General features: G+C 42.9%; 1 protein-coding gene across 4 annotated transcripts in view; it reads right to left on the bottom strand.

Annotated features, from left to right (window-relative positions):
- mark1 (MAP/microtubule affinity-regulating kinase 1) overlaps positions 1 to 20,511 on the bottom strand; it is an 85,790-nt gene extending 65,279 nt beyond the window's left edge. For all 4 annotated transcript variants that reach the window (XM_036524033.1, XM_036524049.1, XM_036524041.1 and 1 more), the window contains exon 1: positions 20,056 to 20,511. In XM_036524033.1, coding sequence (XP_036379926.1) covers positions 20,056 to 20,106 — 51 coding nt within the window. In that variant the 5' untranslated portion in view covers positions 20,107 to 20,511. The remainder of the gene's footprint in view (positions 1 to 20,055) is intronic.
- Positions 20,512 to 21,864: the final 1,353 nt, after the last annotated feature.

Here is a 21,864-nt window from a genome sequence, read left to right as displayed (position 1 = left end):
AAATTGTAGCTCTGTACATTTTTAGTTCAGTGCACAGTCTGCTTTGAATGCACAAGCCAAAGGCAGAGAGGGTGCACGCCAGAAATGGGCGGGGCTGGTAAGTCAGTGTGAGCAGGAAGGCAGCCATCTATGAATATCAGACTGAATTACACGATTATTGCAGTAGTGGTTACACTGAGCGATGCAGCGCTCTTTGTAATAATGATCTACAATCCGCAATGCATTTCTTCGTCTGTTCAAATGACGGATGGCTACCGCTTCTTTCTTCAAGGCTTCCAAAATTCAGTAAATAAACGGTAATTCTGGGTAAACAGTCCAGCCCTTTAAGGGAATAAAAGTATAATAAGAAAATGAATAAGAAAAGGAAGCAGAAGAAAAAGGAAGAACGACTCAGACATCAGTACGACACAACTGGAAAGTGGTACGCAATACAGTTTGGCGATCTGAGGAATTTTCATCGATATTTAACTCGGCAAACATCTCGCCATGTAAAATTAAACTCAGACGTTACCTGTGCTAGACTCCATAGGTACGATGATGGAAACAGACGTGCTTTGAATATATTTGATTTAATGGAGCAATAGAGGGTTCCATACAAGGGAAAGTCTGGCTGTCAGAGAACGAAGCTTCCTTCTGGTCCCGTTCCAGGTCCAGCATGTTCTCAGAAAAGAAAGTGTCGTTTTCTTTTTAAACACTTTTTAAAAGTGTTGGATTAAGCTTTTGGCACGTCTCTCCCACTTTCAGGCCGCCCACCTTCCATTCTTGGTTTTAACCGTTTTCTTATCACAACACGTGCAGAGTGTCTAAGGAGGACTCTTGTGTCTAAATTTCATCCCGACTGAATTTGTTCCTTTTGGCACCCCTATATCCCTTTATTTCACACAGAGAAAACAATACACATTTGGAAACAATGTCTCCAAAAACTCATGCCTGGTACCCCCCCCCCCCCCCCCCCCCCCCCGCCCCACCCCCACTTTGATTTCTTCATGTTGATTTACTTTCTCAAGACTTGGATTTATTTACCGCATTCATCAACATTAAATAATTGCAGCAGTGTGCTGTTTTGGACTGCGCCACTTGCCTAATTCAGAGGCATCACCTCAGATAAAAAAAAAATCAAATGATGTCATCAGTGATGTAATTTTGACCCCCTTGGCTTGCACCTTACTTGCATCACATTCACTCGGGTAGTTCTCAGACCTTTAAGAATGTAACATGGAGAAAAATATAGCTCGAGGATATCCAATTCTACCACTCACAACATTACGAAAACATGAGGATGTGATATAATTAAATGGTCCAGCAGTTTCGCAGGGGTGACGTTGGTTTATTCGACCATGTAAGTCACCTGTGTTCTTAACTTTCTCCACACGCTACTACACGAACACATTGTTTGTGCAGCGTTTCAGAAGCAAACTCAACACAGAGTTCCCGCTCTTCTGGAATTTTCCCACAATGACTGCTGGAGGCCCCGTCGACACCTACTGTACAAGAGACTGACTTACGAAGGACAGCATAACTGAATGAAAACCCAGTTTTTCCTCCCCCAACAATTCTTCACACCGTTTCACTCACAAACTCGGTGCATGCATAAGGACAAACTGAAGACAATCACTAAGAGCAACATATGCCAAACAACACAGTCTTTTAAGGCCTCTAATCACCACCAAGGTGGAGGCCGGCTGATTTCCCTCCCTCTCCTTGGGCAAGTTGGGGGAAGCGGGAGTTCGAGTGTTATCGAAAAGAGTGCAGTGCAGTGGTGCTCAGATGTGTGTGAATAAATTACTACACTGCACATGTAATGGTGCTCCAGCTTGCAGGGGCCCGTGGAGGTGACCCAGTTCTCACAAGGCTGGAATGAAGGACAGCAGAGCTCCGCTGCATTAAATATGCAGCGCTCTCGCAGCGCCGGCGGGCCCCGGGCCGTTCACACAACCTAAAAACACACATAGCCGCGCCTCTCGCTGTGATTTGACTTTAAGGACGTCCCCGTAGCTGCCTTGCCGAGAGAAGTTTTTTGCTTTGTAACTTAAAGCACAATCTCTGTGGTACTTCCTGTTACACGAGTAGCACTTCAAATTCAAATTGTGTGGGATAAATATCTCATCTTATACAGGTTTAAATCTCTCTTTTGAGCAAAAAAATAAAATAAAATAAAAAATACAAGAACCTGTACCGTCATTAAAAAAAAATACACACTTGAATATATTAATAAGAGAGCACTGGAAATGAGACATTCTGTGAAGACAGAATTACTAACCTGATAAACTAAATATGTGCACTCGAAAACTGCAACAACACAGAAGTGGGAAAACCTTTGTGAACTCACCCAGTCACAAGCACAATGTGAATTTATCTCTTAGCTGTGTCCCTGGCAAAGGCAAATATAGACACGGCCTTAATTTCCCATATGTTCCAGTCAAGATTCAAATCTTTTGTGCACAGTGGTTACCTTCGGAGAACAGAGAAAGCGAAAGGCTTTGAAATCTCCCTCTGACTGGGAAGTGGGGCCTACACTCCGTGGCAACAGTAAAGCAAACATTTTATTTATCTCTCTCTCTCTCTCAGACACACTCACACACACACATACACAAACAAAAAACATATAGCGTAATAAAACGGGCCAAGGATCATGGTCGCACGAGCGCTGCTGTCAATTGGCCATTGCAAAGACAGCAGGAAACTGTAAAGGGTTTGCGATCGTGAGCTACCTCTGGCCGCTCACACAACCGTTTTTCAGCACCCCCTGATCCTGCCAGTACAAAAGAGGGCCGGTAATCCGTCTCTACCCATGGGGGTCTCTGAATGGCTGTTGCACATATCGCAACACTTTTCAGAGTGACGCGCTTGGCTTCTGCTCGGTTAACCCCTGAAGGCCTCGCCTGTCCTCCCTCTCACTGGGAGCGCTTCCAGTTGGGGAGCAGCAGCCCCCCCCCCACATTGAGCGCATGGACAGTAGAGGGGAAGTGGCAGTGGCAGTGGCAGTGGATGCTGGTGAAGTTCCATTTTACCGCAGGGCTGTAAGGAAAAAGAGCTACTTCTCATCCACTGAGACAGGAAACAACATGGCAAGCCACAAATGCAGCAAGCTCAGACAAGGAACAAACCAAATTAAGGAAGGGGGGAGGACAGATAGGGAAGGTTAAGACAAAATTTCAGATCAGGAATGTTTATTTGACAGGTGGGGGATATGCCCATTTAGAGCTGGCCACAATCAGCAATGGCGATCTTGGATTTGGTCTGGCCACTGGAGCTGCCGAAAGACTCCACTTTCTTTGCAGAGAGAGCTATTCTCCTGAAAACTTCCAAGAGAAATTACCATTTAATATACACCTATCCAGAATTTGTAGTTGCATGCACCTAAATGTACAAATATACAAATGTACATACAAATACCTAAATACCTAAAGCTGAAATTTATTAAGGGATCTGACAATAAAAGCATGGTTAGGTTTTTTTTTTTTGTTATTTCTTCGGGAACAAACTAATGCTTGAGCAAACCCAAAATCCCCAGTGAAATTTGGGTTGTGATTTAGGTACATTACTGCATGTAATGATGAGTTTGCAAAATATGGGAGGTAGATAAACCTACTTGCTGGCGCTGGGAGAGAAATACAAAAGCAAATACTTCACAGAAGCACACAACCGTCATGCAGTGACCAATTACAATTCCTGTTACGGGTGTGTGGCCACTGCAGAATTGCAGTGAGCCATTATAAAATTCGCTCCAGAACAAACATCTAGACTCAAGAGGTCTACAGGTTCAAGTCCAGGCTGTGGCAGTTTGGGGGAGTCAAACGTGGGAGCTAAAAACACAGTAGCTACTGTATAGATGACAGCGATGAGAGGGAAGGAGGATAGAAGCAATAATCTTAGCACCAATAGCCTTCCTCCATTCATGATCACAGTGCTTTCAGCACTCTTTTGCTCCCTCAGATTGCAGCCATGCTTGCTGTGCCACACCACCTTTACCTGCGCCATTCCCGACACTCTGTCATTGCTGATTTACCGCGTTCTGGACAGCCAGGCCATGCCGTGATGCAGTCATGTGCAGGTGCATCTATCTGCGGGGATTCTTTATGACGTTACTGCTGCGGGGTAGTGACCTGGCAGTATTGAGATGGGTCATAGTTCCATATTCCCAAACGAGTCTCACCCCAGGTCAGGCAAACCTGAAACCTTTGCATTATGGTATCAGAAAGTAAAGCTATGATTTTGTACACAGTGGGTGTGGGTGTGTTGATGACGTTTCAATCTTTCTATCATGCGTGAAACCAGAAGAATACAAACATATGCTTCGTACCCTTTTCTGCATGCCTGTATATTGCTTTCCACTCTTTCGTTGACATTGTGGATACATCTAAATACATGCTATTTTGAGTCCAACGATCGTTAAAGAGATAGTTAGCTATAGCTACACTGCCAAAACTTGTCTCTTACGAAGATTAGTCACGTTGGTTGGTAGTTTATTATCTGGTTAGTAGCTAGCTAAGCTGTAGCTAAGTAATAGTGATAGGTATAGTGAGATAGCTATGTAATGTTAGATCACCAGTTCACCTAACAACAAAAACTTACCTTCCTGTTATAATAAATGTATAATTAATAATAAATTATGTGTACCGGTAGCACCATTTGGATGGCTACGTGTGATATTTTTTTATAGGCTACCCAAAAGTACAATAGCTATGTTCGCCTTCTCCTCCTCCGTGTCACATTATGTGCCTGTACCACCGAAAGGTAAGACATTGAAAAGAAAAAACCTGAAAATACTTCAAATCGCGAGTACTTTTCGTGAACTCATCAATACTTTTCACTCGTGAGAATGCAAGTGGCGTCTAACTGGAAAATACCACAAGGAAATTCACAGTGATTTCACGCGACAATGAAACATACGACAAATGTAATCATTAATGGTTGCATACTGGGTACTACACTGAAAAATAGCAGGCAGTATACAGTATATACTTGTGTAGTACGCAGTACACAGTATGCAGTAGGCGGTTTCGAATACAGCCACTGCGATTTCTGCAGCGTACTTTTTGCGTCATGTCCTGCCTCCTGCACGCTCTACCGAGGCCACCCCCCCCCCCCACCACCCGCCTAAACCAAACCAGAGTATTTCCAATAGGTGAGAATGCATCTGACAGAGACCATTTCCTGTTGTGTACTACATACGTGAATGGGCAGCTCTGGACAATGTGCGGACCTGATTCTCCGGACATTGCCCAAAGTTCATATGTGAAAATGGCTTAAGATGTGGTTACCTACCTAGTTATCTTGTCCTTTTGTATTCTTCTACCAAACCACTTTAACTGCTACCTTGAAGCCACAAAATCATATCTGGTTAAACCATAGTGCAAAGATATTCATCTTAGGTTGCTTAGTTCAACTTGGTAATTTTTATTTGAAGATGTTTACAATCTGAAATTTTCCTAATTTTTCAACATTACCTGAAGTGGAAGGCAAGAATAATGTTACCTAACCAACTTAACAGTTGTTGATTTTCAAAAGTCGGGCAGATTTTGTTGACAGACCCTCACATCCAAACACTTTGTAGTAGCAAGACTCAGCAAATGCAATTTCAACAATTCATCAAAACACTTACAAAGCTGATGAACACCAAAAGTACACCTGTTATACAGCTCTTTTTTGGAGGTCTTATAATGGAACCACATCCTCTGAAAGACAAAAGCTTAAGGTAAAGCTGGACTGAAGCCTGCAACCTACCTCTTGTCACCCATTAGCTCTCCACATCCCCTTTTCTGGACAACCAAAGTCCTTACAAGGCAAACAAGGTGTTGCATGAATTGACTAGAAACCAAGTATTTCCAAACTCTGCAGACCCAAGCCCTGTGAAATTTGCTATGAAAAGCTTAAGTAGGCTAGTAGACGACTGCTGCTTTTTAAGTTGAATCTTGAATACGTCTGTATTCCGAACCTGCAGACAAATGCTTATAAACACAAACAGAGAGAGACTCTTGCTGAGTCTTTCTAAATGCAAGGACTGGATTCCACTCTTACAAACGTGAATGTAATTACCATGACATGACAACAATCAAGATGAGAACAGTGGCATGGTATTTTCCAGCTTCCTGTGTGTGCCTGACTTCAATTCATGAGGGCGACACTGTCGCCTTTGTTTAAAAGATGAGGCATTTCTGTTGGACAGCTGACATACAGCCAATTTGCTACCTCTACAGAGGTCATCCGCTCTGCTAAGAAAAACACAAACACGACGCATCAGTAAAACTAATCATTAAATTTAAAACATTACATGTAAAATGAATTTAGATTACTTTTTATACAACCTTTGTGCTGACTGTGCACATATTAAATAATATTTACAGCTTTTCTCATTTAACAGGGTTTGCATGACTTATTTGTAATTTTGAGCTGTTGTGTATTAAAGACTACAGGAGGGACCCGTGCCAACATTGAAAATACTCAAAACTAGGCCTCAGAAGTCAGAATTCACTAGGGCAGCAGTGTAGCCATAAAGACCAAAGCTTGAAAGTTTGCTGGTGTGATTCTCAAGTAGGCCACCGCTGCTGCACCCTTGGGCAAAGCACTTAACCTGAACTGCCTCAGTAAATATCCAGTGGTATAAACTATAAACTGTGCAAGTTGCTCTGGATAAGAATGCCTGCTCAGCAGGTGCATGTGCATAAAACCTACAACTTTAGGGGCAACACCCTCTGGCAGATGCATAAATTGAAATATGTAACACACTCCACACATCTAAGTAGAAGATTCAGGCCAATTTGTTATGCAGAGGGTCTGTAATACCCCTCATTCTGTTAGCGTGCATATCTGGACAATTTAAACGTGAGTGACTCTACCATAGGACCGAGAACCAAGGACCTGAGAGGGCGAAGGGCTATCCAAATGACACAGAAATGCCTGCCTACCATGCTTCACCGGAACACCGGCGTTCCACAAAGGTTGAAAGCACTTGCTTTCCTAACCCAAATTGCAAAAACACCACTGCCACAGTGTCGCATAAGGAAATGGGAGAAAAAAAAAAAAAAAATTCTATGGCACAAGCAACCTGCAACTTGTCTTATGGCAGGTAATCCCCACATAAATGTTAGCTAAACAGTATGTCACAATACACTGATCTTAGGCACCACAGAAGTGAGAACGCAGGGTTTGGTTTTCTTTTGTGCCATCACATTTTGTTTAGTGGGTGTGGGAATTTACAACTGCACCGCGTACTCGGTGACTGTATATGATCATCAAGTCATCGAGTCGTTCCAGCTGTGGAGAATGCCCTTTGTCAGCTCCACCTACAGCCTCAGTCCCAGTGAAATGGCACCAAATAACCTCTGGGCTGATGGAACATCCTTGCATGTCCATGTGAGCACAGGCTTTTTCAGAGCCTAACAGTATGGCACTCGAGTGAGAGAAGAATGTAATAAAAAGCACAAGGAGGAATATGTTGAAAGATCTGCAAGCAGCAGGTTCTCAAACCTAAGATTTGTGTGTGTGTGTGGGTGAGACAGAGAGACAGAAAAGGAGAAAGCGAAAGAGAGAGTTAGAGAGAGACAAATAGCTCCTACTGGTCAAAGAGCAGGTTGTCCTTCAATTTACACTCTCTCATTCTAGCTCATTTCAGCTCATTTAGCTTGTAGCAGAGTGATTAGGAGGACACCGAGATCTTGGCATGTCCTTCACTTTTCAGTTTGATCAACACACAGGGCAACACGCACAGGCCGAGCCTCGGGCTTTGGGTGTCCCTCACGTGAACGTTTTCATCAACGGGTGTAAAGACGTTAAAGTTTTTTTTGATCCTTGCTATAACAGCAGTAATACACATCTGTAATAGATTTCTTCCCTAAGATTTACCTTAAGTTAATCAAAGTGACAATATCCTGACTTCATATTCACATTTATGACATAGTCAATATTCTTACCGTCGCACTTAACTTATTGGGAGCTTTTCTTTTTCCTTTTCACTTACCAATCAATTCAGGTGAATTGCAACTTTCTGTGGGTTCAAGGCTGTAGAGAAGTGACTCGAGCAAACCTTTGGTTCAGCCTCTGAAAAAACCTCAAGCAAGAGGATGGGTTTCATGGACCTGCAGACAGTCAGATTCTCTGTCAAAACGCCACGGTGAGAGTGGACGGTGCTCTCTGCTCTCGCAGGTGCATTAACGCGGCGTGAGCTCGGGTCTTTCGTTTCATTAATCAGGGGGCCCTAATGGACTGAAGGGAGCAAACAACGGCCGAGAGAGACACCGGCCGACGCTTTGCACTCCGCTGGTTTCCAGACGTGCAGTATTCTCCCCTTTTACCTGCATCTCTGTTTACTGAGTTTGCCAGTGCTTTCCACAAACGCTCCCTGTTATCTCCGCTTAAGAGGCCACTTCATCTATTATCTGAAATATCATCAGCTGTTCACCTTAAATTATCACTTAGCATGCGTATTTCATTTTTAGCTAGTTTTATGCCTGCTATGTAAGAATTCCAGAAGACTTTAAAGATGACCACAGGGTTAGGGCTAAATGTATCTGGTTGAAAGAAACACACACACCAAACCAATGGCCCTCGCTGAGCTGATTTATAAACTAACTGCTTTCCCTAGGTTTGCTTTTGTGATGGATGTCTTCCAAGTGGCTCTCTCCCACACCTATTTATTAGTCCGGCAAAACAAAATGCTTCTGCATATGAACTCACCATGGGCTGAGCAGGACAGAATAAATAGGCTGGCAAAATTTGCAAAATGAATAAAAAAAAACCAACAGGATCTGACAGAGAAGCCAGTTTTTGATTTGTTATCAAAAATCCCATGCTGGTACTTTGGGGGTAACAAATTACTGCTGAGAAAGGTAGCAAAGCTTTACAGTGGTAAAATACAGTGACTGATGAATAATATCTTTCCAAAAGTATTCTTGAGACCTGTACAAAGGCACAACAGAAGGTAGGTTTACACTGTAAAAGTTATGTTCATATTATTATTAATCTGCATCTGATAGTTCAAAAACGGACAACATCAATGACACTGGAAGAGGCTGTATATACACATTACATATGTTCCTTAAAAACTTGCAAAAATGACCATTCACCTTTGCTTAATCATTTCAGTTCTTTACTCAAGTAACATGGCCTTTTGTGGAGCAAAACAATGCTTTAAATTTCACGCTGTTATTAATTCCCAGAAGCATCCTATCTTAATCCAGCTTTTTGTGAAATCTGACTCCTAATCAAAGGATGCGTTCATATGCACCTTTGCTTCGGATGGAGCTTCAACAGTTTTCATATGTGTTTTGACTATTGTGATCAAAAACCACAGTTCGCTTCAACCATGCATCTCACTGCATTACATGATGCATTGTCATTTTCTTTAAATGACCTCCGAGTCCACTCACAGGAGACAATCATTGTAGCTGTAAGAAGGTAGATGTGGAGCTATTTTTATCACAAATAGGAAATGGAGATTGGAGTACGGTAAGCAGGGGTTTATAGCCGGTGTCGAGTTACAGTGGGCTGAGGTCAGCTCAGCGCTATCCAAAAAGCAGAATCCATCAAACCTGCTTTCAGACGGACATCATTAGACAGTTTGTCCGATGCCAGCTGAAAAGCAGTAGAACAGATTCAAACGATGAAATTATAACTACAAAGACTGCTGCTGTCGTTTCTTGTAGTACAGGACAACTGACAGCCACTAAAGGCGATGGAAACACTTATATCACGCAGAGAAAAAGATGCCACTCTTGTCGCAGCTGGCCAACCCAAGAAAAAAGAAAAAAAAACCTTGGACTTGAGTTGAATAATGATGTAACAATATCTTCCATTTGGCATCACTTCCTTCCTAGGGGCTGGACTAAGTGTTCAGTGTTTATGAAGCTAAATCACAGTGAAAAGGAAAACGGATACACCACTGCCCCTTTAATATGTGGAATTAATACATGCGCCTTTATTTATCTGACAGTCCCCAGAGGCCTCCCACACAAATGACTTAATATTTGGTTGTAACTACGTCTTCGCCTCTCTCCCTGCCACAAGGAAGACAGAAGCTGAATGAATCCCATCATGTCTTGCAAACGGATTCCTCCCGTTTTCAAGCAGAACCGGTTCGGCGCTACGGCAGCGCTGCTGAAACGCATCTCTGACGCTGCGGCGGGGGCGGCCAGGCCGCGGCCGAACAGACGCCGGGATACGCGCGTTCCCACCTCCCACAAATGGCTGCAGCAGCTGCCCGCCCCTGCCACTCCTGCCAATTACCCACGATCCCCTGCTGCTTTTTTCCAGTCCGGGCCCGATCTGCCGCGCCCTGAGCACAAAGCCCTCGTCGGGTTACCAATGTCCAAACGCTCACGTTACACCGGGATAATGACCCCCAGAGTGTCGTGTACAGCACCTGCCACTCAGTCAAGACACAAAATGACTTCAGCCAGCAAGAATGCACAGCTCCCTTTTAATACCAAAGGCAATGAGAAGCCGTGGGCCTGTGGGGTTTTACTCTGCACCGTATGCGCACGGGAAGACGTGAAATCCATAAAACTGAGCAATCTCAGGCGATTTGGTTGGTGTAACTTTGTGAACGGAAGTTACGATTTTAAAACAAGCTGTCTCTGTGAGGTAGGAAAGCTAATCTAGCCACTTCTTATGTTCAAACTAACTTAATTTCACCCTTGGGCCTTTGCACAACTCAAACAGGCAAATCTGCATAATTTTGTACATACAACAATGGAAATTTTTCAACAGAAAAACTAAAGCTAGAATGTGTGAGAATGCCAATTAAAAAAAAAAAACAATAGAAATAGGGCATTTACTCTAGTACCTGTATGGAAAAGGGAAAAAAAGACTCCTCTCCAGGGTTCCCAATTCCAATTTCAGAGGCACGAATACTCTTTTCCAAGCTTTACATACACAATCCGATTAACCTCACGCTGTATTACTTACCTTGCACTGTTTGGATTATACCACTCCTGTTCTCTGGAAATTTTCCAGTGTGGCAGTATCGCTGGCATAACGTTGCTCTGACACACAGACATAATACTAGACACCCCACTTTGGACTGGGCAGGCGCTGGTGTCCTGTGTCACGAAACGGCGTATTTTGACAGGAAGACCGTATAAACCAGTGGAATCCTTTCAAAACGGGCTGAGAGCGGAAAAACACAGGCATGGACACACAGCATCCAAGCAACATTTTCAGCACAGTGGTCCGAGACCGGCTGCGCATGCCCCGCACCTACTGTCTGTCAGCAAAACGAGAACTGCTGTGTGAACAGTAGGTTGTTCTGGCATTGTGTCTTAGAGAACGCCACAACTAAACCAGAGGAGTCACATGCTGCAGGTACACAGCCTCTGAGGCCTGTTGGCATCGCTGCTGGCACTGAGAGCCCAGGAGAGCTGCATGCGGGGAGGGGCAAGACGGGAGACAGGACAGGACGAGCGCTCCGCGGTGGTAATGAGGAACAGAACTGCGCGTTACAGACGGGTGTGTGAATTAGCTTATCCAGACGGCTCTGCGAGGCCTACGCACTTTCCAAGCAGAAAGTTATCAGGAAAACCCACCCCAACTAATGCCCCCTGCAGTCAGTCTAATACCCCCGACCCAACTCACAAGCAGAAATACAATGCAACAAATACTTCTATGTGGGCGTATGTTTCCAAGTACCACTATCTGTTCATGGAGCCATATTCCCTCTGCTGCCCCCTGCTGAATGGCATTCAACATGGTCATGGAAGATAGCGAAAGTTACAAGATGATGGCTCCATAAAATTAAGAATTGTTACTTGAGTTTAATTTAACTACAGCATACATAGCTCCCAAAGAGCTCATTTTTATGTAAGAAGTAGCCTACAGAAAGCTGTACAACAGATTCCCCACACGGGCGTAAGTTGAACTATCTAGCTTCACTAATATGCTGGTAGACGATATTTTTTAATATAAATCGTTAGCATTTATCGATTCTGTTTCAACTCTGCAAGCACGTGTGTCACCACTCCAAGACCCAGTGAAGCAAGTGAGACTCGCGGAGTATCCTGCCCACTTCAGAACTGCCAATTACTGCTTTGGAGAGCTAATTAACAAACAGAATTTCCACTGCAGTCCGTAACACGGAAAATGCAAACCTTAGTCACAAGAACTGAACCCGTAATGCCAACTCAGATTTCAGTGCTCGAAGAAATTGATTCCACCAGACACATTACTGGTGTTCCCTAAAACATTCATCTTTATTGATTTATTTCAGTGAATCCGAGTGAATCATTAAGTGTAAACCATACTAGGAGATGGTAACACAATATGAAGAGCACAGCTGGACGAACAGAGCAAGGGGCTGCTGTATTCCAAGCTGCCTGGCAATTCAGCCAGTGCACTTCTCCAAAGGGATAAAAGCACGCAAATATCCTTTAGACCTGAAACAACCATACAACCTTACTTTTGACAAAGCACAGGGTTAACCCACAGGGGGCAAGCACAGCTAGATGACAGTTAACAAAAAGTGAAATCCTCTGAGAAGAAAGGAGACACCCAACTACTGATGAATCATACATCCCATTCAGAGTAGTCCATCTAGCTGCTATCTAGTGGCTACCAAGAAAGCCAAATCTCTAGCCTGCACTCCTGCTTTCTCCCAGTAACGGTTAAGGCACTGGGGTCTATCATGTGCCTGTCTTCCAGAGGTCCCTGCAAAAAGACACCAGCAAGCTCATTTGTGGATGTGACATCAAAACAACATCCACGGTATTTTCCAACACATTCAATCATTTAAACCTTGGTTTAAAAATGAGTGAATTTACACTTTAATCTCTTCTATTAAGAACCTGTGCAAGAAGCGGAGAGAGTCCAAGGTCTTAAAAAGGCAGGCCTTAATCCACGATCCAATGCTTGCTGATGTTATACCTGAGATTCTCCTCACTGAAGCATCAGGAGCCAGTCCTGAGGAAAATCACTTCAAGGGCTTTGTAATCCACGCATCTGTCCTAACAGCTGAAGGCTGCCAGTGCTTTTGCCAGCCAAAGCATGGCAAACGGTTCCTACCAGCTCTATGATCAGCACTTATTAAAAACATAGATTAGGAATTGACTGTCATTCTTTCTGCGGGGGAACAGTTACACATAAACTGCCCACATGTGATCCTGCTAGTAATAAGCAATCTCCAAATCGACTACCTTGGCAGGAGATTATTAAGAGCAGTGTAAATTCGCAAAATAATGTACTTCTGCCACATGCTTCAATAAGGTGACATGCAACAGCTCTCTATCAAGAAACTGCAAACTAGATGGTTAATAACAAACTGGTTGAATTAGAAATTAGAGACACTGCATCACAACCCCACAACCAAAAACACTGATTAATAACAGGTCTTTCCTGGTGTCTTCACTGTAATCACAACAACAAACAAAAGGGAAATCTATTTAATAATTCAATTGTACAGCCTCTCCTCTATTGTTTGTTTCAGTGTTTTGAATCTAGACTAAAAGGTAAATGTGATTTAATAAAAATCTGAATATGCTGAAATGAAATAAAACGTTTGACAATTTCTGGGTAATCATTCTGATGGACTCAATGTTAAGCAGGGTTTTGTGTGTGGAGGTCTACATATGTACATATTGTATTTCCATTTATGCGGAATTATGGAATTATGATGGCAGCCTCTGTGGCAGAAACCCTATCCATTTTTCAGTAAATTACAGTAAATCAGACATCAGTTTAAGCAAATGACAATGACAGACATGCGAGAGTGGTTTATTTTCTCTGAAGTGGGCAAAACACTCTCTTGGCTGCTACAGAAACTGGGTAAATATCTTTCACCTGGTATACCTCCAGTCCTTCCGCTTTGAGACAGTCCCTAAGTAAAGCTGAAACCCCACAGTCACAGTGCGGTGGTATACCAGGTCGCGGGGCCCGTCAGTCACGACACGACGCTTGGGAGACGGGGAAAGGGGGAATAACGATTTGCTCCACTCAGCTCTCACTGTGCTCATTAAGCGATGACTCACAGGCTTAAGTCAATCCAGAGCAACATTCCCACAACTGCTCCAGACAATGTGTGGGCTATCCCAACCTCGGATTTTGCCTCTCTCTCCCTGACAGGAGGCGACAGCCTGGCCTTGGCTCTCGCTGTGGGTGCTTTACATCGCGTTACCATGGAGCTCTGGTAACAATGAAGCACGCGGTGGAGCACAGTTGCTGAGGCACGTCGCAGGGTGATGATGTAGTTCCCCTTGAGGCTGCCTCTCTGGCAGGGAAGCCCAGCAGGCCTGGGCCTTTTCAGGGTGTGCACTGTGCCAGCAGCCCGGGCCCACAGGACCACAGGCTCCTGTCGGTACACTCTCCCAGCCACTGTCTCTATCTTACCCAACCAAAGCTTAGGCATCTGCACCTATAACCACAGGACAGGAAAACTGTTTGACTGGGTGGGTGGTTGCCTGGGACTCAAAAATTAATCAGTAACAAATGAGTTACCCTCTGTCAAGTGATCTAACCAATAAACGGAAAGGAAAAGGCACTAAGGACACAGAATCTTGTCAGCTGTGGCTGTTACGCTCTAAGACCCAAAACAATAGCGGACATCTTAAACTTAAACTGGCTCTGGGCACAGGCCTGTTAGCCGGACACACACAAGCACCACCTGGTATCATCCCCGCTAAATCAACGATGAGCTGCAACTTGCCTAAAGAGCAGTGATTTTTAACAGGGCTGTCAGGCTATGAATACTGCATTCATTTAGAGAATGTATTTCCCCAAACAGGTAAATAGAACCTATGTAATTCCGATACATGACCTAACTTTCGAAAGAGACCCAAGAGCTTTTTAGCATCTCCCTGGGACACTTTCCCAATGCTCACAAAACTATGAGGATCATTTATCTTCGCCTTTAGAGCAGCCCCATGCAAAATGCACTTTCTCACCATTAATTTTCCATCTCAGTCAAAACTGCTTAAGTGGTCAACGATCAAATGCTAAGAAGAGACAACTTCTAACAACGCAGTTGCTGAGATTTTGTACGAGTGATTATTTTATACACTTTTGAACTGTTATTGCTTGAATTAAGTGTAGAATTCGTTTAAGTCTCTGAAACGGGGTGCGCCACTTTAGACCACAAACCTTAAAACAGATAACCGATTAAACAAATAAAACTGTATGGCACAGGCAGGCAAAGTCAGTCGTCTAAGAACTTTACTCAATGACGTCGTGGGTTCAGCTCCATTCCTAGACATGCACATGCAAACCAGGGGCGGCTTCTCCGCTTTTATGAGCGGCAGCGAGCATTCTTTCGTAAGCATGAGAATGAACACAACGCCTGAGGACACAACATTCCAGAAAGGTACATTCTTTTTTTTCCCCCCCCTTCCTTTTAAAAGCCTCCAGTTTCTCAGCCTGGATGCAGTTATGCAATTATTTTATCAGTGAAAGCCCGGGCGCAGATACACTAAGCTACAGTGTACCCCTCCTGCTCATTTTCTCTTTCTTTCCAATAGCCACTGTTCCCTGAGGCCTATGGGTCCTTCTCGCACCAAGTGCTCCAGACTGACCTGGGTCACATACTTATCATTTTTATACTTATCATAAATGTATCTGAAAGGCAGTATTTTCAAACACTAGTACATAAGCGGTGTATGAATTCCGGGGTGTATCTGAAAATACATTTAGAAAATACTGGGAATGTTTGAAAATAAATTATGGTACATAAAAAAGTAGACCTGTCTGACAGGCAGTATTTTTGGGTCTATTTGATTTCAAGGACGCACTTAAAATATACTCAAACGTTACTCCTTTATATGGAAAACTATCAAACACAACTTGAGCATAATTTGGTATATGGAAAACATAACACAACCTTTTCCTCAAATTTACAGTCATATGAGAGCCAGACAAAAATCCATCTAAAAATGTCATACATCTAAAAATGTCATTTTAAATCCACTCAAATGATTTCTTTAACCCAGGTCTGGATAAAAAAAAAAACCCAATACACGGCCTATAGCATTCACAGACCAACTGACACTGGCTGAGCATCATATTACCAAGGTCAAGAGGCTCAGACTGTTTACTACACTCAAATGCATCAATCTGATGGCCCAACGCAGCCAAAACTAGTGATTCTCTCAGACTAACTACCTTTCTTTAGAGTTCAGGAGACGGCAGGCAATGCAGAGTAAATAAATATTTCACTCACTACAGACAACTGATGTAATGAGAATAGCGGATACGGCTATTGTGGTTCAGGATGTTATTACAGTTATTACAAATTTACATGAATTACAGTTAATTACAAATTTAATAAAATATTAACCACAGAATTTAACATACAAACCCAATCATTTGCTCCTGTTTAAAATTTGGGACTGATTTTTACACCAGCTCGCCGTTGCCTCCATTCATTTTCATAGTAAAAGCTAAAAGCGCTTATCTAACACAATTCTGACTTTACAGTGAAGTAGAAATGGTCGTGGAGCCACACCCTCCTCCTCTCCGATTGGCTCAGAAGTAAGAAAAAGGTTGTTGATGGCAGATCAAGATTCAATATGTAGAAACAAAGACATGGCTCTGGACTATAACCCTTCATCACCAACTGGCATGCCACACCAGGCCGGTTTTCTAAGCTAACCATCTGGTTGCCCGCAGCTGGCGCAGTCTGCACTGGTCTTCAGTTTCAGGTGCGCCTGTGCCCCCAGCCTGCCTAGTCCCATTCCCTTCACAGTCCTTTCATACTGCTGTCGGAGTTCAGTTGCTCAAAAAGGACCAAATCCAGTAACTGTATTGGTCCAAAACAAGGGTGCGGATCAGTGGTCTTCAACCTGGGTCAGGAGAACTCCAACTGTCCCCCTAAACCAGCCTTTTTGAGCACACGGGCAAGCTGCACGCCATAAATATCCTATAAATCAATGATTAGTTAAGGCTATGTGGGTGCCTGAAGTTTTGGGGGTTTTTTTCTGTTTTTCTGTATCCACCTGACCTTTTCCTCTTGTCTCAAATTACCTTTCCTGAACGCTAATGCTAAAACGATTAGGCTATGTTTTTGTGCGAAGAATGCAACATGTATATGGGTGCATTTTTTCACTTCTCAGCACTATGCTCAACCTACAGAATCATAGCCTTCATCCTAGTTCAAATCTAATCAGGTTATACTAAAAAGTCTACCCTCTCCGATTTACTCCGCAAAGCAATCATTCTGTGGATTTTGACAGATGATACTAAATGCCTGTTCCAGTAATTTGCCTCTGCAGTACAAACACTGACCTACAATTCACTTTGCTACATTTAAATATGGTAATGAGGCCGTAAACTAGTAATCGTGGGGGGAGCTTGCCCTCCTTCCTCAGCGATAAGAAGAGAAGGGACCTAGTTATGTCAATGCCTGTCGACTTCCATGTCTTCAATACATTCCAGTGCATTTGTTACAGAAGAACTTGACATACTAGGTTAGGCATTACTGGCCATTATATGGACAGTGTAGCCATGGGCTTTTCTCTAGTCCGAGGAATGATGGTACACCTGAACACAGTTACATCTCCCTCACCGGACCTGGAAGCACATCTTGCACTGCCGTGGCAGGGAAAACTTGACTGTATGTAGGCCTAAAGTGTGCATACATAGGAGGCGAGGAGGCATTACTGAAAGGTCACCGTTACGTCATTATCCAAAGCTGCAGCCAGATTAAACTGATGAGACACATTCCACCATCACAATGGTGCCAAGACCATGTAGAGGCTGTTAATATTAATAATAATAATAATAATAATAATAATAATGAGAGACCAACAATACATTTTCATTTACCCCCCCCCAAAAAAAAATGGCTTTGTAGACACGAAAAGAGGAAAATAACTATTCAAAAGGACAAAGAACAATTCGGTAAAACACTACAATATATTATCAATAACGGGGGGGGGGGGGGGGGGGGGGGGGAGGATGGCTCTCTTTTCCTGTCATTTGGCTTGATCAAGACTTCAAAGGGCAATAACTTCACACACACGCAGCAGAAATTTCATTTTGGTGTCAGTGATATTAGTGAAACCCTTGATGTTAGCAATGCACTACCTTACAGAGAGCAGATAAAAGGCCATTTTGAAATGTTACAGCACTTGGGGATGTAACCCTTACCTTACATCACTTCCAACACCACTATATTGTCACAGCGGCTCACGCAGCCAAGGGAGCCTCCAACTAGGCCTGTAACAATTCAGTTCTCTGCTGAATTTCTCTATGCATTCCTGTATCAAACTCCAGGCAGCAAATTTCACCACAGGTACATTATGGGTAACCTAGGGCATGCACTATACAGCACACCATTCATATTTCAGCCTGTAATAAGTTTCATTTTCTGTACCCTGCAACATTTCAGTTGATCCACAATTTTTAACATTTTCCACGGCCAATCATCTGTATTGTGTGAACACTTGCAAAACGTCGGGCTAAATACAATGACTTAAGTACACAGTACACCTTATAGTGCTGATGAGGAGCATTTAAATGCACTGTGCTGCTCTTCTTAGGTTAACAGAATATCTGTGAAACTGTTCTGTCTCCAGGTTTGAAGACGCCGTGACAAGTCATATTGCTGTGAATTACATCATAGCAATAAAATAAAATATAATTTTCGGTGATTACAGTTAGCTAACCAAAAAGGCGCAAGCTCGCGTTCTCACTTCAAACTGAATGGCATGACTAAGTGTTCAGCCTAGCACAATCTGGACACTGCGTCTCACGCCGAAGTACAACTGCGGCGGCTCAATATTGTGCATTGTCATCTTCCATGCTCCTCTGAATCAATGCCATAGCTACACAGAGCGCCGTGCTGTTTGATCAAATGCCAACAGCGATATTATGGAACTTTCATATCTTAACAACAGAAAATGTAAAATAACGAAGAGACGCTAGTGTTCTGCTAACACTGGCTAGCTAGCTGTGAACGCATCACCGGTCTCAGGAGCAGCTCGCTAGCAGGCTCAACTGCTAACGTTAGCCAACTTAAATTTCTGATTTCCCCGCAAGCACTGTAAACTAAAGTAAAAATACTAATTAAAGCGCCCGTTCGTGCAGACAACAATTCTGAAAGCCAGATTTCATGTGTTGCCATTATTCAATGCTGGCAACATAACGCCAACGATAAATAATCTCGAGTAACGTTATTTCATGTTAACGTTAACGCCAGAAAACCTGGCAAGGACAAAGCCAACCGCGACAGACATCATGCCCAGTCGCGCACAGGCCGAATTCCTTCACACGTCCCATCCTAGAAATTTAATCTCCAATATCAGGCGTTGATTTTAGCTTCTGAATGAAAAATAAAACTAAATGGGCAGAAAGTTTATCAAACCTAGCTAATATCGCTCCAGCTGGCTAACGGTATAATTTTAACCAGCTCACTGTTGACTCATACTTGTCATCCGCTTGAGGGAAGGCAAGCTACTGAGATAGCTGGCTAGCTAATTAACGTTAATGTCTTTATAACCTAGCACATTAGGTGGCCAATTCAAGTGCCTAAATTAAGAAACGTTTATAAATTCAATCATTTAAATATTCCATGTAAAAATAGCTCTGAGATACGGCTACCTAGCAAGCTAATTAACGAGACTAAACCGCATCCAAAGAAAACAGCATCAACAAATCTGATATGATGTACTATCAGCTAGCTAACGTTAGCGACACCGAACACTGCCTGACCATGGCAGTGCACAATCTAACTAGTTGCATTGCCTTTTCTAGCTAGCTAGTTCTTTAGTTAAATACTGCTAGCCAGCTAGCTGCCCGGCAAGTTGGCATTCAGGTTTTAGGAACATCATTTTGTAAATTTCCCATTTTCTGAACTAAACTGGCTGGTTAGCTTGTAAGCCCACAATGAAACGGCTAACGTACTGCACCTAGCTTGGTCATATTAATATTAGGCAGCTACTATCCGATACCTTCCTTGTGTTGGCTAGCTAGTTAGCTTGCTGTGTAATTCTGAAAGTATGCCTATTCCCAGTATTATTGCAACGTCGACATCAGCACTTTCAACGAACGTAGCTAGCTCGCTAGCTAGCAAGAATGACACAATTAGCGAACAACAGAACAGACTTGTTTCGGAAGAATAAAAATAACTGCAATACTTACATTCTCGGTGTCGCGCTCATTCACAGTGGGCAATGGCGTTCTGGTCGACATTTTGTGTGTTTTAGGCCGCTTAGCAAGGCAACAAGCTTGGCAGCGTAGAAAGGGAGCAGCTAGAAAGGATGTGAATAATCAACCTTTTACACTTCCAACGGCATTTTCAGCCCGGCCGTCCAAACGCCAGTCTTTCCCACTACAGCATATCCAGCTCCAGGCTCCCCAGGAGCCAGGTGAGAGGGTCTTTCTTCTGGATGTGCCCCCTAGGTATACAGAAAGAGAGCGCAGGCGGACAGAGAGAGAATGTGAGTTTGTATGAAACGGGAGACTAGCATTGATCCACCCTGATGGACACACAGCAAACGAGCAGGAGAGAGGGGGAGTCACATCTTCCAGCAGGAGCTCAGCTGGCTGGCTGACGTTAGCTAGCACTAGCTACCTCCATCCCCCTAGCCAGTTAACCTCGATTCACTCCAGAGAACCATTTGCCCTCTCCTGTCAGGCGTGTTTAATTACATATAATTTACTGAATCTGCAGTTTTTGCCAGCTGGTCGGAACTTCCGACATTGTGACAAAACCCACACAAATAGTTAAACTTTTCGTTTTGTGAAAACGGGTTTCCGATTACCATAACGTTAATCGTTAGCTGACAATTCATGAATACTTTATGTATGCTTAGTTAGCTGGCTAAATAATTGTATGGCAAAAAAACGTGTTGAGCGTCCGTCGTTTGATTGGAAGCAAACTTTTCCATTAACGTGAAAATATCCTTTCCTCTGTTCTGTCAGATAATGTATCAAATAGTTGCTAACTATACGTGATAGGTGGTTTGATTAGATAAACACATATTTAGTGTTTGTACTATTAGCTGTAGCGTATGTGTAATGAGTGAGCTAAAATATTGGGTAAGGTGCATCCAAAGAAATCAGGCATGTTACCGCCGTTTTTTTTTCTTTTTGTCGTTTTACGATATTGGTTGCGAAATCTGATTTATGCCAACAGCACTAGCTATAGTTAGCTGGCTAGACGTTTAAGTCCTAATCCTCGCAATAATGTGTCGTGTGTCAAGTGCCCCATCTAGTGACTGAAATAGGGTTTTGTTTTGTTGTAATAAGGGCTTTTAAAATTCGCACATATGAACTAATGATAATGAACTACTTATTGTAAACGATTCGCGATTTTCTCTGTGGCTTCTTTCACATGTCAGCCTAAGTTAACCCCTTCAAACCAGAACTGTGTACCAGTTACAAGAATTGTTTTCATATTATTTTCTATTCTTGATGCAACAAGAAATGACGATCGATCATACATTTTGTATGTCAACTTAAACTTTATTATTATTATTATTATTATTTGAATGATTGTAACATTTCAAAAAGTGACAAAATGTCACTCATGATGGATTTGTGAGGTTTTGAGCACAGAACATGAATTGTACCAGAAGTGTTTTTCATTAATATATTTTCAGAAACGTCAAAATATTAAGTGATCAACAACAGGACATTTTACAAGGACAAAACAAAAAAGTTGATAAAATGATCAAACTCAACCCATTGTTTCAGCCTTATTTTGCTGCTCACTTTTGGGCTGGTTTTTACTGTTGGGGTGTGCTTTGTAAAGTGCCTGGGACTTCTCCAGATGCACTGGGGACTCCAACGTTTACAATGATGGAGTGTCATATCGAGTGAAATCAACCAAAACTATATGGGCAATATTTGTTAACAGATTTCAGTCTGCATATGAATGCTTTTTATGCAGAATATCAATGCCAGGAGTATTAGTATTGATTATGTTATACATGAACAATCCTGTAA

This window comes from Megalops cyprinoides, chromosome 1, assembly GCF_013368585.1.
Source record: "Megalops cyprinoides isolate fMegCyp1 chromosome 1, fMegCyp1.pri, whole genome shotgun sequence".
Classification (NCBI taxonomy): Eukaryota; Metazoa; Chordata; class Actinopteri; order Elopiformes; family Megalopidae; genus Megalops; species Megalops cyprinoides.
Note: the sequence above shows the minus strand (reverse complement) of the source record. Positions and strands in the feature narration are given on the sequence as shown.